This window comes from Callospermophilus lateralis, chromosome 1 (genome assembly GCF_048772815.1).
Source record: "Callospermophilus lateralis isolate mCalLat2 chromosome 1, mCalLat2.hap1, whole genome shotgun sequence".
Taxonomy (NCBI): domain Eukaryota; kingdom Metazoa; phylum Chordata; class Mammalia; order Rodentia; family Sciuridae; genus Callospermophilus; species Callospermophilus lateralis.
Genome location: NC_135305.1, coordinates 79,510,941 through 79,529,053, shown reverse-complemented (window position 1 = coordinate 79,529,053; position 18,113 = coordinate 79,510,941). Strand labels below are relative to the sequence as shown.

The window sequence follows — 18,113 nt, the reverse complement described above, 5'->3', positions numbered from 1 at the left end:
GACTGCTGGAAATAAGATTGGCTCTAAACCTCCCTGAATTTCAGAGCTATTTTGTGAGCAGTCCTGATGGTTATTTTTAAAATAATTTTTATTAGACCCTCATAATTATGCATAGTAATTGGGCTCATTTTGAAAAAATCATACCTGCAAGGAATTTGATTTTAAGCCCCACCCTCTGTTGTTCTCCCCTCCTCCCTCCTACCATTCTTCCTCCTCTACTCTATTAATCTTCCTTTGTTTTACATATACATAAAACTGAAATTCCTTCTGGTATCTTGATATGCATACAGCATGATTTGTTAAATTCATTCCATTTCTCTTCCCCTTTCTCTTCCTCTCTCCCAACTTGTTCTCCTCCTCTTCCTCCACTCATCTTCCCTGTAACTTTATGGTATCTCATTCCTTTGAATTTGTGATCCTCCTACCTCGGCCTCCTGAGCCACTGGGATTACAGGCATGTGCCACTGACTACCTTCTTTGCCTTATTTTGCTCTAGCTTCTACATGAGAGAAAACGTTCAACCTTTGATTTTCTGAGTTTAGCTTATTTCACTTACCATGATTTTCTTCATTTCCATCCGTTTACCAGCAAATGCCATTATTTCATTCTTCTTATGTCTGAGTAAAACTCCATTGTGTATATAAACCACCTTTCCTTAATCCATTCATCTACTGATGGGCATCTGGGTTTATTCCATAGTTGGACTATTATGAACTGTGCTGCTAAAACATTGAAGCAGCTGTACCACTATAGTGTGCTGATTTTAGTTTTTTTGTGAGCATCAATGAGTGAGTTAGCTGGATACCTCCCTAGGTTTTTGAGGAATCTCTACACAGCTTTCCAGACTTTCAATACTGTACTGATTTACAGTATTGCCAACAATGTAAATTTTTCTTTACATCCTCACCAGCATTTATTATTATTCATGTTTTTTATTATTGCCATTAACACTGGAGTAAGATGAAATCTTAATATAGCTTTAATTTGCATTTCTCTAATTGCTAGAGATGCTGAACATTTTAAAATATATTTTATTTATTAATAGTTATATATTATTTATTTAGTGGCTGTTTTTGTTTCTTCTTTGAGAAGTTACTATTTAGTTATTTTGCCCATTTATTGATTGTATTATGTATATTTGGCATTGAGTTTTTTTGAGTTCTTTATATATTCAGGGTATTTGTCTCTTGTCATAGTAGTAGCTGGCAAAGATTTTCTCCCATTCTGTAGATTCCCTCCTCAGTCTCATCATTTCCTTTATTGTGCAGAAGCTTTTCTTAAATTTATCTTTTAAATACACGACAACAGTGAAATACATTACAATCCTTATTATACATATAGAGCACAATTTTTCGTATCTCTGTATATAAAGAAGCTTTTTAATTTGATGGCATCTCACCTATTGAGTCTTTTTTTAAAATTTTTTTAATTGTAGTTGGACACACAATATCTTTATTTTACTTATTGATTTTTATGTGGTGTTGAGGATCGAACCCAGCACCTTGCAAGTGCTGGGCAAGCACTCTACCGCTGAACTACAACCCCAGCCCCTTGAGTTTTGTTTGTATTTCTTAAGCTTTAAGGGTCTTGTTTAGATATTGGTGCTTGCACCTATGAAGTGTTGATCCTATGTTTTCTTCTAGCAGTTTTAAGGTTTCTGGCCTAATTTCTAAGTCTTTTATGCATTTTGTTTTGAAATAGAAGAGCTCTGAAAAATCAAAAAATCAGGGTGAAAGAGATCTGAATTCACTCTTTTACATGTAGATATCTGGTTTTTCTTATCCTGATGGTTATTGAAGATAGAAAGCCAAAATATTTTGCATGTTTCTGACTGCAATTTCTGATGTGTCCCTGAGGAGAGGGAAATTGGGGCTATGTCTTATCAGTCCCTTAATCATTCTGTATTCCTATTGATAGTCACAAGGGCAAGTATGCCCTCAGCTATATGTTTTGCATTATACAGTTGCTTTGTGTATTGAGTAAACAGTATTTTAAATTAAAGTTGAAGCTTTGTAAAAGCTTCCTTGCAATTTTCCATGTACTTGAGTCTGTCAACCTGCTGATATAGTAAGTGAATCTAATCATTTGATTGGATTACAGCATAATTTTATCTCTAAGACACAGTGAAGGCCATGTCCCTTTACAAATGAATTAAATTAGAGGACAGCATAATAAAAAATAAAGATTGATTGTCAGTTCAGATGAGCATAAGATTGAAATATGGAGTCTTAGGGAAACTACTCTGTCTTGTGGAACAGAGCAGTGATTCTTAGGCCCAGATGCAACCTATAGTTAGTTGTAGGGGAAGTTTGGAAACATATTCTGCTCACACTTGGGTCTCTGCCCCAGAGAATGTGTTTTAGTTGGGGTTGGTGTATCAGTATATATATATATTTTTAAAGCTCCCAAAGTGATTCTAAGTGCTGTCAGGTTTGAGAACTATGGAATAGATGAAAACTCAACCTATTTAAAGAAAACATTTCTTAGTAGACAAGAAATAGTGACTAAAAAGCCATAGGATAGGAGGAAAAGTGAGAAAAATAAGGGGGAGAAACTTTTAGTGTAAAGTAAGCAGAGGTTTACATTCCCATATTCACAATTCTGAAATAGAAGAGCTCTGAAAAATCAAAAGTATTTCATAGCTTATTTGGTAGCAAAATCTAACCATAATTGAACATAATGGATATCAAAACCTGAGATTTTTTCTAGTCTTTCTCTATTCCATTTGGTATGAAAAGTAATTATTGCAGAAACATTAACGTGTCTGATAGGTGCCTGATTTTAGATCTTTGGGGTGAGCATCAAGGAGTGGAATGCCTAGTTTTTTTTGAGGTCTGCTCCAGATCTCACTAAGGTTATAATGTAGAAAGGGTACCTTTATGAAATTTTGAATTCTGAAATTCATTTGGACCTATTGGGATGAGAAAGGGAGTTATAGATCATAGTAGGGAGGTTTATTCTTCCTGAAAAATTAACAACAATGCATTTCACCCCACTGCCCACCCTCCTCATTAGGTATTGAACTCTGGCAGGCTGTACCACCCACCTTCATGCCCAACTGTTTTTGGGGTTGGGGGGGGGTGGGAGATTTCTGGGGCCAGCTCTTTTGATGTATTTATTTATTTTATTTTTCAAATTTTGAGACAGGGTCTTGCCAAGTTCCTGAGGGTCTGGCTGAATTGCTGAGCCTGACCTTGAACTTTTCGAGCCTCCTGCCTGAGCCTCCCCAACTTCTGAGATTATAGGCATGCACCACTGAGCCAAGAACAATGCATTTCTTCTAATTACCTAGGCAATGGTTAGTGTCCACATTAGATAAGAACAGAAGCCAATATCAGAATGTAGCTCCTGACTCTCCTATATACTTTACAAGCCTAGCCTGATTAGAAGTTTCCATGTCAGTCTTGGAGAAAGAAAGTAAATTTAACCAACAACACAAGTAAATACAGTAGAAAAAATGATCATTATGCTATAAAAGATTTAAGCAACTCACCAGGAATTTGGACACATCTCAGATGGGTGGTTCTTGCTCAGGGTCTCTTAGGAGGTTGTGGTTAGAACTTTGGCCAGGACGTGGTCCTCTGAAGGTTTGACGGATGCTGGTATATGGTATTCCTTTTCTAATGCAAACAGATTCCTTATTTGTATGTAAAGAAAATTCTAGTGTGTTTATACAGTTGCTCAAAATCTTTATTTTTTAAAAAATGTAAATCTATAATTATTTGCAAAGGAGGCTTTGAGTCCCCCTAATAAGTTTTGAAGATTCCCTGTGGGAGGAACTTACTGCAGGAGAATGCCTTCTCTGTGAGTGTCCTTTGTCCTCCCTGAGGCAGCTGTCCCTCTTCCTGGGCCTTTTCTGTATCCTCCAGGGGTTGCCTCAATACCCACCTGCTGGGGGTCACTGAAGGTATGTCTGTGCTCTGTACAAAGTGAGGAAGAAACATGCAGATCCTTGCCTCCAGCCCAAGGCTTCCAGCCCAAAAGACAGCCATCAGTCACACAATTTAAAATGATTAATTACATCATTGAGTGTGTTTAAGAAACAAACAAAAAGATCTGAAGAGACCTACAGAGGGATTGCATAATGGGACTGCCAATTCACATAGCTTGATCAGCACTTCCCCTTTGTGCTTTGTAGGGAGAATACCCACCTTTTGTTTTGTTTTGGTTTTGAGGTGCTAGGGATGGCACCCAGAGCCTCACACCTGCTAGGCAAGCACTCTACTGCTGAGATAAATCCTCAGCCCCCTTTGGGGTTTTTGTCAAAATCCTTTTATTTTCTTGGGTCAAATAATGGAAGCTCCTCTACATCCCACTCTGCATAAAACACTGACTTCCTCCCACTGCAGAGATTTAGAGAATGTAGAGGGTACAGAAATCTCATTTAGTTCACATTAAAAAAAAAAAAAAAATTTAGAGGCTGGGAATGGTGAGGCATGGCTGTATATAATCTCAACCACTCCAGAGGCTAAGGCCTGAGGACTACAAGTTCCAGCCAGCCTCAGCAACATAGTGAGACCCTGTCTCAAAATAAAAAATAAAAATGGACAGGAGATTTAGTTTAGTGACAAAATACCCCTGGTGTTCAATTCCCAGTACCAAAGAATATAAAATAAAATAAAATAAATAAAATAAAATGGGCTGGGATTATAACTCAGAAGTAGAGCACTTGCTCTGAAGGTATGTCTATGCTCTGTACAAAGTGAGGAAGAAACATGCAGGTCCTAGCATGTGCTAGGCCTTGGGTTCAGTCTCCAGTCCCATAAAACAAACCAAAAATCAGCTTAGATTCCTTCAAAATCAAACAGTGAAGTTATTCTGGACTTTCTCACTGCCTGTCTCTCTTCTTCCCAAAATCGTAAAAATACTCTATTGTTTTCTTGCTCATCCAATTCCTCCTTTCTTTCCCCAATGAATCTTTGAAAAGATGTGGTATAGAGTGTTGGGAATATAATACTTTCCTATTTTTGAGCTACTTATGCCTTGAGCCTTATTTGTATTTAGAGAAGGAGAAACTAAGGATGCTGTGTAAAGAATTCCAGTTGGGAAAGCCAGAAGAAGGGGGTGGAGAAGACAGTGTCTAACTCTCTGAGCCCTGAAGTGATCCTCCTCACCCGTCATTCTCCATCTCTGCTGTCTTCCTATCTCTGAGCCACCGTAGGCTCTTCCCTGGGAAGAATGGGGACTCTCTTAACAAGATCCCAGTGAATGATTATAAACATGCATGACACCATGAAGGAGGAAATCCCCAAGTAGATGATAATACTATAATAAATCTTATAAATAACCCCAAATTTAAAATATACAATGATTGATGTTTTATTGTGTTGCTTTTTTTAAATTTGAATACATACCCATGTATTTATAAAGGATTTGCTCTGGTCACTCGTGACTTCCATTCACCCTCCCGCCCTGTCCTCTTTTCCCCCTAAGTTTTCACTGTAAGCTTTCCAGCCATAAGGTTTTTCAGAGTCCAAACTCCCAGTATTGAAGAGAGGGGGAATGATTACCTTCTAGCTACTGCACAGTTGTCCTGAGAGAATGGCATCAAATAGTCAGCTAAATTATGAGTACACACTCTCCCTGACATGCACACCAGCCCACGGGGAAAGCACTTGGAGCTGCCTCCCTCCGGGTGAGGATGCCCTGGCCTCTGGGAAAGCAGTCCTGAGTGGCGTCTCAGGGTCTAGCACATTGCTGCTCTCACCTTCCAGTAAATGAATATAAATTAAATTAATTTGAATAGCAGATCTGCAATTTAACCTTGAACTCCCAGACTCCCCCTTTGAAGTGTTATTGCTGTAATATATTCAGTTGTGTGACCCTCCCCAACTCCCACTGTCACCGCCTCCAAATTTCTCCACACACACATGCTTCTGAGCTCGAGAGCTTGTGTTGTGAAGGGGAAGACCTTGCTCATGAAGGAATTTTTATTGCAACCTAGCGTAGATTTTACAAAGATTATCCTCGTGTTATCCTTGAAAGCAACTGGGTTCATGTTTTTTTGTCTTTGATGTACCTTTTTGAGAATGTATTTAAAGAAGTATTTAAGCATTCACAGTGGGAGGGACAAGAGGGCATGAAAGTCCTAAAAAATTTGGAAGTAAAAATTTGGAGTTTAAGACACTTGGGATATTAAGGGTCATTTTGTATTCACATTGCACCTCAGGTGAGTCGGTGACACTTGGTTTCAGGTGGTGTATTATCCAAATGGTTGCTGTAAACCTGTCAGGTCTGCAGTGGACATTCACTACATTTGAGCAAAGATTCAATTAAACCAGGATCAACTATCTCAATGTTTCTAGAATTTCTACATAAACTAGCATCTTTGAGGGATAAGTAATATTTCATATCTTTGTCAGGATATCATATATATTTTAATAATTTAATTCATATTTGCATTATTTCTGAATGTTACATAGTTTTGTTTTTGACATACATATAGCATATATTGATCAATATTTCACAATGTATACATTTGGCAACTAGTTTTAAAAAAAAAAGTAATTCAGTGTGATTATTCCAGATTTTTTTGGCCTGAAATTCTTATGCAAAGGCTTTTCCATATATTAAGATAAAAAAAAAGTGATGGCATAAACTTAAGTGTCATTGTAACCAGTCTTAATTGGGGTTGCATATCTGAAATCAAAGTACTGATTTGGTAGCTTCATTTTTCTTCTTCTAATTTGATTTTTCCCTAATATTTCATTAGGTGCAGAGAGAGCTAGCAGCTGTTATTGCTTTGAAAGCAAGGAAATCTGGTGAGTAGTGTCTTATGGGGCTGAGGGAAGATTATAATTTTTGGTGGATATTTCACATATCACCTAGAAGTGTGCAGTTGAATGCATCTCAGATGCTTTGGTATAGGATACAGAAAAGTATCACCATTGTTTTAATAGGATTCATTCTACCACATGCTTTTATATATCATTCTCTAAAGTACAATTTCACAGCTTTGCTCTAATTTATTTCAGATTTCAAGGATAAACTAAGTTTGTAGTTCATTGCAGCCCTGAAACAGATCTAACTACATAAAAAGAGCAAATAAATTAACTTGAGTTATATATCATGACACAGAGAACAATAAACATTATAGTGGTGATCTTTCTGTAAGGATATATAATTTTCTTAATCAAAAATTAGTTTTTTTTCTAAAAACACTTTGTTTAATGACATTTCAAAACAGAAATTTTTCACAGAACTCATTACAGAGATCTGATTCCTCTTACCCATGGGATATAATCTATCAAAGTAATATGTGGAAAGGAAAAAAGGGGCTTTCAAATATATTTTGAAGGAGAAAACAGCATTTTCTGCTGAAATCCAATATGAAATGGAGACTCACTGAAGTAGAAAAATGCTTGCTTAGAGAGAAATGGCAGAAAGCAGCATCATCTGCCATTCTTCCTGTTGGGAGGGAGAAGGTCAGTGCTGAGTGGAATAAAAATCAGAAAGGAAGTACTTCTTGGATAAGACTTTTATGGCAGAAAGACTATGACAAAAATCAAAAGGATGAACTTAAGGAAGTGAATTGCATGAAAATGTCTTAACATGCATTATATATTTTTCTTTTTCCAGTTAGAAGCTCTAAGATTTGCTTATCTCTCAGTATCAAAGCACGCCCTAGTGTGAGTTCGTTTATAACCCTCATATTTTTTAATCAAGCATGCCCTAGTGTGAGTTAGTTTATAACACTCATATTACTTCCTCTGTGCATTTGGCCTGCTCTTGAGGACACAGGGATTGGACATTATAAAGGCAATGGAGAAAAGGATGCATGGAATGGTCATCTTGGATATTGAGCAGGGAGAGCAGTGTGGACAGGGTTGATTCCTCAGTGAGCAGCATGATGCAGTAGATACTTGCAGGGGTGGAGGCCACGATGGAAAAAGGACACCAATGTAAAGATTGCAAGAGGGAGGCTTAGACATAAAGCAGGCTGGAGTTGACCTTGGATCTTATAAGGATGAGATACAACTTAAAGTCTGTATGAGTTGGAATGTCTGTGTGCCTTGGAGGATAGAATTTGTTTTTTCAAGTTTCAGAATAATGTAGAGAAGCATTCTAAAACTTACAGTATGCCATTTCCAGAGAAAGAGCAAACTTCATAGAGGGAGGCTGGAATAGAGGGTGCAGGTTCCCACAGCATGGAATGGTAGGGGCAGAGGAAGTAATCCCTGTGGTTGACCAAGTTGTGCCAGCTCTGTTCAAGAGACAGCAAGGAGGCAAGAGTGGCTGGAAGCAAGTGAACAAGGCAGAAAAAGGTAGGTTGTGGACATTCAGCTGAGAAATTTGAACTTTCTGCAGATGAAGGGAAATGAAGACGAGTGAGCAGAGCCATACACACAAGATTGTGAAAAGAGCAGTATGTGGCAGGGGCGGGGGTGGGGGGTGGGTGGCACTGAATGGTAGAGCACTTTCCTAGAATGCATAAGGCCCTGCTTCAGGGAGTCAGGGAAGGGGTATGAAGTTGATTTTATTATGTCTTCTCGCCACATGAGGTTAGCTTGTCTGCTTTCTTTCTCATTTGGTCTATGGAACAGGTAATACAGAATACAACTTGAACAATTTTTCAGGGACAGAGAGATCTCACACATACATACTGATTGTGGGGACATAAATTCATAGTTTTCAGGAAACTGTTTATTCAGTATGTTCCATTGTCCCTAACTATGTGTTCCAGTAACTCCAAGGCTAGTGCTTAGGGATCATATAAGGATCAAGGACATCTTTTGCATTGCCTTTTTCAATAAAACGCAAATAGAAATAATACGTAAGTCCCTATTATAGACCAATGACTGATGTGATGAAATGTTAAACAGCTTTAAAAATGATGTTATGAAGGATTAACATAGTAAAATATTCAGTGTGTATATAATAGCATATATTACTTTTATTTTTCTTAATAAAAAGAGCTTGATATATTTTTCTTACTATTATAGTAGAGCATGTTCATCAAAAAATTATAATACATTATATATGAAGAAGAAATTTAAAAATCATGTATCTCATCAACATAGATAACTACTAATACTCTTTTGTTGTTATCTGGGTGTGTATATCCAGATATTCTCCTATTAATATGCAGATACTATATTATATACAGATTTTGAGGTACTTGTAGTTTCGCACAAATTTCTAATAATAAAGACAGATCCTGAGTTCCTTTACCCAAGTTCCCCCATGGCAACACCGGGCAAAGCTATGGTATTCCACAACCAGAGTGCACAGCACTTATATGGGTGATGGCATTTCTGTCTTTACTCAATTGCTGGTGTATAGCTGCCCCAGCTTTCCACCTGCCCCCATTCCTTCTGTGACCCCTGCCAATCACTAATCTATACTTTATTTCTATGATTTTTGTCATGTCAAAATATTACATAAATGGAATACAGTATGTAACCTTTAGGAATTGATTCTTTCATTTGCACAATTTTCTGGATGTTTATTCCAGTTGTTGTAAATATCAGTAGTTTGTTTCTTTTTATTGATGAGTGGTATTCCATGGCATTGAGGTACCATAACACTTTCAAGCATGTGCCATTGAAGGACATCAGGGTTGTTTCTGGTTTGGGACATTTACAGAAGAAGCCACTGTAAATATTAGTGTACACCCCAGGATTTGATATGAACTTAATTCTTCATTTCTCTGAATGAAATATCCAACAGTACAATTTCTGTTGTATGGTAGTTGCATGTATGTTTGTTTTAAGAAACTGCCAACTGTTTTCCAGAATGGTTGAACCATATTATTTCTCATCAGCAGTGTATATAACTAAGCCAGATTCTCTGCATATTTGTCAGCATTTGTTATTGCCACTTTTTATTAAATCTTATTTTAGCCACTCTAGTAAGGTTATATTGATATCTCCTTGCAGTTTTAGTTTGCAAAGATTTTTATGTCTTTTTCTTCCTAAGTTTTATAGTTTTATATGTAAATCTATGATCCATCTTGAGTTAATTTTGATATAAGGTATGAGACTTACATACAGTATTTTTTGTTGTTGGTTTAGTTGTGGGTTTTAGTCTATAAAATTGCTACAACATTTATTGAAAAGCCCATCTTTTCTTCCATTGAACTGCTTTTGTACTTTTGTCAAAAATTATGTAAGCTATTTGTGTGGGTGTATTTCTAGGTTTTCTCTTCTGTTCTATTAAATAGATCCCATTGGTTTCCATCACTACTATGGTCTTGGTTTCCATAGCTATATATAAAATATTTTTCATAGAATTAATTTTTATGTGAATAATATAGATTGCATCATCATTTTTATTAGCTATATAGACTATACATTGTATAAATGTAATTAATTTGGGGATTCACATTTAGGTTTTTAAGGATTTTTTTTCCATTAAAGAATAATAGAAGGACCTGAACATATATTATGATACAAAGATCATTTTGTTCTTTTCCAATTATTTTCTTATACAAATTAATAAAAGTAGAATAGCCAGATCAATAGCCAAGTGTGGACAGTTTTAAAATTTTGTTTCACATTTGAGATTTAAAGTCATCTGGACTTTATTCATATATATGATGCAAAGAGGAAATCAAGTTTTACGTGTTAAACCAGTTACTCCAGCAAATCTCATGGAGTTCTTTGCCCAGTGATCTGGTATAATGGTAACTCCATCATACATGAAGGTTATATATATACTCAGATTTATTTTTGGTCTCTCTATTCCATTGTTCTATTTACCTACCCCTGTGGCTACACTGTCCTGTTTTAATTACCAGAGTTTTATAATCAGACGTTTTTGAGTAAGTGAGGGGGGGAAGGTAAATCTTTTCTTACTTCTCTTTTTCTAATTAGTCTCAATTTGTCAAGTTCCATGAAAATTCTCTATAGGGGTTTTTAAGAGTGCGTTCATGGTGGTGTGACTCTATGGCAGAATGCTTGCCTAGCATGCCTGAGGCCTGGGTTTAATCCCCAGCATCATAAAGAAAAAAAATATGTTCAATTTGTAGGTAGATAAATCTTTTTGAGATAATAAATGTTTCTATCCAGGGAACACAGTGCATCTTTCCATTTTTTAACTCTTATACTGTTTAAAATTTTTTCTCCATTTAAAAGTTGCAGAAAAGGAACACAGAGTTCTCATGAACTCCCTGGCCCACTTCTGGCCCACATATTTAGTCTTCCCATTGTCAACATCATAAACCAGAATGGAACATTTGTTACAATTGATGAGCCTACTTTGATGTTCTGTTATCACCTGGAGTCCACAGTTTTACATTACATAGGGTTTATCTTGGTGGTGTACTTCATATGGGTTTGGGAAAACATATAATAGAATATACCACAAACTGTTGATAGTATTATACGAGTAGTTCTGTTGCCTGGGCTGGGGGTGTAGCTCAGAGTAAAATACTTGCCTAACATGCTTGAGGCCCTGGGTTTGATCACTAGCACTGGGAAGAACGGGGGGGGGGGGGGGGGATATCCTCTTTGGTACATCTATTTACTTTTCCCCTTATAACCACTGATATCTTTCAGTCTCCATAATTTTGTCTTTTTTCCTTAATGTCCTATAGTTAGAATCATTAAAATAGGTAGCTTTTTAAAACAGGCTTCTTTACTTGGTAATATGAATTCAAGGTTCTTCTTGGTCTTTTCATGGCTTAGTATTCACTTATTTTTAGTGCTGAATAATACTCTTTTATCTTGATGTCCCACAGTCTGTTGATTTGTTCGCCTACTGAAGAACATCTTGGTTGTTTTCACATTTGAGCATTTGTGGAAAAAACAAGCAAACAAACACTATAAACATCTCTATGTAGGTTTTGTGGGAGTATGTTCACAATTCTTTCAGGTAAATACCAAGGAGTGTGATTGTTGGATTGTGTATCAGAACAGGTTAAATTTTATTAGAAACTGACAAACTGTCTTCCAAAGATCTGAAGCTGCAGTGAGGGAGCTCCTGTTGCTCCGCATCCTCACCTGCATTTGAAGTTGTTTGTATTTTGGATTTGGGCCATTCTAATTGATGTGTGGTGATATTTCATTCTTTTTTTTTCATTGTTTCTCTTTTGAATTTTTTGGATAGTCTTTATTTCTACATCAACGTGAGCTTCACAGAAAAATTGACCAGAAAGTACAGAGAGTTCCCCTGTGTGTCCTGTCCATATATTTTGCACAGTGTCCCTCACTATGAACATATTGCACAGGAGTGACCTGTTTGTTACAACTGATGAACCTACACTGACACATCATAATCACTGGAAGTTCACAGTTCACATTAGGATTCACTATTTGTTGTATGTTTTCATTGTTTTAATTACACGTACAGTGCTGAGCTTTATTACGTGATTATTTGCCTTGCCATTTGTATGTCCTCCTCAGTGAGCTAAGTGTCCAGATATTTTTGTTTATTTTTAATTGATTTATTCATTTTGTTTCTGAGTTTTAAGAATTCTTTGCATATTTTATATAACAGTTCCAAATCAGATATGCCTTTAGCAAATATTTTCTCCCAGTCTGTGGCTTTTCTTCTTAGTCTCTTGACAGTGTCTTTGTAAAACAGAAGTTTTCTATTTTAATGAAGTCCACACTTTCAATTATTTCTTTCATGAATCATGCCTCTGGTGGTGCATCTGAAAAGGTATTGCTAAGCAAAAGTCATTTAGATTTTCTCCAATGTGATTACCTAGGAGTTTTATAGTTTTACGTCTTACATTTAGGTCTGTTGTCCATTTTGAATTAATTTTTGTGACATATATAGGTGAGTGTTTATTTTTTTTTTTTTCATTTGTATGTCCAGCTATTTCAGCACCATTTGTTGAGAAGACAACATTATGTTACTTTTTATAAGATTGGTTGATGGCCTGGTGTTGTAGCTCCGTAGGAGAATGCTTGCCTAGCACATGTGAGGCATTGGGTTAGATCTTCAGCACCACATAAAAATAAAAAAAATAAAGGTATTCTGTCCATCTAAAACTAAAAAAAATTTTTTAAAAGGAATGAAATATTTTAAAAAAATGGTTGACTATCTTTGTGTGGGTATACTTCTGGGCTCTCTGTTCTATTCCATTGATCTGGTTCTCTATTCTTTCACTCCGTCCCTTACTGTCTTGATTACTATAGGTTTATAGTAAATTATGAAATGAGATGTAGTCAGGCCTTTAACTTTGTTGTTCTTCTTCAATACTGCGTTTGCTATTCTGAGATTTTTCACTTTCCATGTAAACTTTAGAATCTGCTCATCAAATGTCCTCATCTATTATCTGTCTAGATGACGTCTTTTCTTTTTTTCTTCTTTCTTTTTCTTTTTTTTTTAATTCTTGATTTTGTATCTCATACAAGTGTTGAACTCAAATGAATTCTAAGAGTTTGTTTTAAAATTATCTTAGATTTTCTACATGACAAACACATCACCTGTCACTGATGACTATTTGGTTTCTCACCAATCTATATACTTCCTTGTTTTTTACATTATTTCATTAGTGAGGGCCCTGTAACATATGGGTAAATAATATCAATAATAGTTGCATTCTTATTTTGTCCCTGACTTTAATGAAATATAATGTTTTATTGTTGTTTAGAAAATTAATGTAGACAAAGAAGATTATTTTAAAGAAAAACAAAGACAATACTTTCTCACACACCCTCAACCACAACAAATAGGGAACAACCTAGAGGTAAAAATAACCCAGAGTATATATTATTATATTCAAAGAATTCAGATGTACATATTCTAGAAGTACCCACCTGTTTTATCCTGTATTTTCAATGCTTCAGTTGACATAAAAAATAATAATTTCAAGGTACAAGAGAGCCTTAGTCCTAATTGTTGTATTCATCCCTTCCTTCTACATTCTAGTCAGGCCCTGCTATATGCTTATACATGGTAGGATATGATACTGAGCAAGGACAAATCTGGCCCCTGCTATTTTTAAAACACAACATATATTTTATAAATAAAATGCATTAACGAGTCAATGACTGTCTGAAAAAAAGAAAACTTATTATTGTGAAGTTAGAAGGTGATAAAATACAGGACCATTAAGCACAGACTTAATTAGAGTTTCAGCTGCAGTATGGGGATTTCTGTGTCAGCTTCTTGTTTTTTAAAACTATGTTGAATTATTTTTAAAAGGGAAAGGAAATAGAAGCTAGTATACATTTAATTTTTTTAAAAAAGTATTAAAATGATAGTTGGCACATCTGGAGCTTGACAGAGGAATTGATTACCTTAGTATCTTCTATCTTGCAGTAAAATGGCTAATTAGGGCTCAGGTGGTTATGCCAGATTTATGTCTAACTGAAAAGGGTTATTAAAATGAACACTAATATAAAGAAAAAGTTTTAGTTTCAGCTCACCGTGCAAATAGAAATAAAAGTAACTGCCAATCAGTACAGGTTTTATGAATGATTCAAGACGCTAGCTTATAAAAAATCCATTTTGTTGTAATTTTCTAAGAGGTCATTAGGATGTGCCTTTAAATATTTTTTTCTTCCTAGAGCTAACCTTAGTGGATGTGAAGAGCATTTGAAGGCCTTGCAAGATTTACAAAAATGAATAGTTTTTGCTCTTCTTTTTGTTGTGTTGTTTATCCCACTGCTAATTTTAGTTAGCTCATTAGTGTCTTAACAGATGTGTTTCTGCCACTTTCCGGGGACTCTACAGCCAAATGTTTAACTCTTATTGTCTTTAGATCCTATGACATTTGTGCCATGGTGGGCTTCTATTTTTGGAAGGCCAGAAATCCCTTATTGGTAAATGTCCTTGGCAGTGTTTAAATTTCACTCTGTTTAATTTAAGGGGCACTTAACCACTGAGACACATCCCCAGCCCTTTTTAAAAAAATTTTTATTTGGAGACAGTCTCACTAAGTTGCTTAGGACCTGTAAGTTTCTGAAACTGGATTTGAACTTATGATTCTTTGGCCTCAACCTCCCATATGTCACTAAGGAAACCAGAATAAGGGAGAAGGACTGCAGCACAGGCAAGAACAACTTGTGCCCACTGCAGGAGGAATTGTTTGCACTGTCCCAACCTCAAGATTTAGAGAAGAAGTAACCCCCGCACAGGCTGAAATCTGCAGACACCACGTAAACCTGTTTTCCAACCCAGGTACTAGCATTTTCAGTTAGGTTGCCACTTTTAGTTAGTAAGGTTCAGCATTATGAGATTAAAGATGTCATTGGTGAGAAAACATTTTAGCTATTGGGAAGGGAAAAGAATAATGTAAAAACTCCTAAACTTTTCAAATTGTGGATAACAGCATTGTTTTTTCTGTTTCTAGGATGAACCAGTCAGGGATTTCAGGTTAAAGTGTTATTTGTGTATCAAGATATTTTACTGTTTTTCTTTATGGTATATAATTTAAAAGTATGTAAAATGGCCAGATGCAGTGGTGCATGTCTGTATTCCCAGCTATTTGGGAGTCTGGTGCAGGATGATCTCAAGTTCTAGACCATCCTGGGCAACTTTAGTGAGACCCCGTCTCAAATCTAAAAAGTTTAATTCCAGTGGGTAGGGTGTGTGTGTGTGTAACTCAGTGATAGAATACTTGCCTAGCATGCACAAGGATCTGAATTAAAATCCCAGTAATTAATAAAAAAGTGTGTAAAATGGCTTAGCTTACTGTGTTTAGTTTTAGCTTTTAGAAAATGTCATAATTTTTATTATGCTGGAAAGATGAGAAGGAAGCCAGTGTTTTGTATTAAATTGTTTCTTCTAGCCTTACAGGTTCTAGTTTGTTTTATCATCTTCAAATTCTAAGTTCAAAGAATCTATCCTCTTTCATCTTAGAGTCCTACATTCAAGCTTTTAGAGGCATTTATGATGATCATATGGTTTCAACAACTGCGTTACTATCAATTGCCACAAGACTGATCTCTATGTAGATCAGGACCAAGTAGGCATCCCTTGGATCTGGTAATCACGGCACACTCATTAGATGACATAAGGGTATTTAATTATCCTGGTAATCTGGGTAAAGTCCCAGTTTCTCAGGTCTACTGTTAGTAACAATCACCAGTCACCAATAACACATTTTAGGAAAATTCAGTAGTTTCCAGTCCCCTCTAAAGACCATACATGAAAGACTGGGGAATCACATGTTACAGGTTGCTCTGATATGAAGCATTTGTGAGATTTGAGGTGGAATACAACTGAAAAGTCATGTTCAACTTCAGGGCCAACACATTCCAAATAAAATATATTCTTGTTGCTTTGTCCTGAGAAATGAAATTGATTTAGATTATTTTTAATAACAGACAATAAGGTCCTTTCTTTTGGACATTTAGAAGAAAAGCCCCTTTAAAAACCTATGTAATTCTTCCGACTTTTATGTTCTCTGAATTCTTGCTTTTTATTTTTAACCAACAGATTCTTTTATAAATATAGTACCATATTTGACTTTATCCTGATCCTTTTGTAGATAGCTCATATTTAGGGACATGCATTACAAAATGGGATTTTAGAGTAGTTGTTAATAAAATTAAGGGTCAGCGAAGACAGACTCATCTGCTAGTGTAATTATTTCTATCTCAGACTCCTTGTACTTTTCTGATGCTGTGTGATAATTTTTTTATTGAAAAATTTAAGTGCTTTTAACAAGCTATAGTGATCGGGTCTTAAAAGATTCTTTTTCCCTGTAATCTCCAAGTGCTCTAATAATGAATGTTTGAGCTTAAAATCCTATTTTATAACATAAGTCTTTTGGTTGTATTTTAAATAATCAAGAGATTATACTTATCTTTTAGTGATATTTTCAACCTCTGCAGTTTTTCAAGACTCTCCCAGGCTGTCCTCAAAGGGTGCACTGTGTTCTCAGAATTGATTTTTCCACTTGGTTTGTTTTTATCCTTTTCCTTTCCTCTGCCACCTCGTGTATGCTGTCCCTGCCAGCGCCCTTCACTCTCATCTGTGGTCAGCATGGGCCTTCAGTGATGTCTTACAGCCCCCACCAAATGTGTTGCTTAGCATTTGTCAGTCAGGAGGAGAGAAGAAGCAGGTATTTTCCCCTAAAATAACCAATACAGCATTCTTGTCTTCCTGATTGATGGATGATATAGGGTGTTTTCCCTAAAAGAGAAAGCTTTGCCTAACACCATGCTGATGGTTGCAGTTTGTAAAAACCCTCTCTTTCTCCAGTGCTATAATAATTCCTTGTTCTAACATTCCCAGAGACGGTTCTTCTGTCCCTGCTTGCTGACTGATTCCTACATTCACATCCCGTCTCCACCAGAGCATGTTCTTATCGAGCAGTGATCAGTTCAGTTGGTTGACAGGTTGTATCTTTTTTTCTTTTTGTAGTGGTTTGAAACCACATTAAGAGGCTTGAAACGGTAATTCTCAATGCAGTGTAAAGCTGAAGGATATTGAAAATGTAAAACTCTTACAATCAAGAAAATAATAGCCCTGGTAAAACCCAGGAATAATTGAAAATGCATGCAGCAGATGCTTTGTAAATTTTTCCTAACTCTCCCACTGGGATACAAAGAAAATTGCCTTTAAAAAAAAAAATCCCGTGACACTGTCTTTTATAATTAGAGCTATTAAGTTGAAATGATAAATAACCATTCAGTGGCATACTATCAAAGAAAATCGCCATTTGCACTGATTTCTTCTGAATAGCAAGAGATCTGAGAGTATGGAGTACAGGAAGTTGGATTCCTTTAACCCTGAGGATTGTTTAGAATTAAGGAAATTAAAAAGCAAGGCAAGATGGTTTTCTTTTTTATGCTACAATATGGTCATGTCCCCTAAGTTAGTAAATGAAACTGTTTTTCCATGGAGGTAAAGAATGACAATCACAGCAGAGTGCACTGCAGAAATGGCAGGTTTTTGAGACCTTGGTTTTCAAATATGTACTACAGGACACTTCAGTGAGGGCTTGTAACATTTATAACACTCAATAGACAAAGACAATTAAATCACTTTAAAAGGGAGCTTGTTCCTATTGTAGAGAATTAGACTCTGGGAAGGAGAACAGGACACACTGATGCGATGACACACAGAACAGGGCCTTTTCTGGCCTTGGATGTTCCAGGACAATGATTTTGTGCTGTTCAGGTTCCTATTTGTTATTGCCCATGTTTTATGCACATAGGTAAATTTTGAGAAACAGTTTCCTGAGGCTTAGAGCAGAGAGGCCTATGAGA

The 18,113-nt window shown here is 36.1% G+C and overlaps 1 protein-coding gene across 2 annotated transcripts in view; it reads left to right on the top strand.

The window, feature by feature from the left end:
- Rapgef5 (Rap guanine nucleotide exchange factor 5) overlaps positions 1–18,113 on the top strand; it is a 227,329-nt gene that overhangs the window by 77,854 nt on the left and 131,362 nt on the right. For both annotated transcript variants that reach the window (XM_076835279.2, XM_076835269.2), the window contains exon 7: positions 6,713–6,761. In XM_076835279.2, the coding sequence (XP_076691394.2) occupies positions 6,713–6,761 (49 nt within the window). The remainder of the gene's footprint in view (positions 1–6,712; positions 6,762–18,113) is intronic.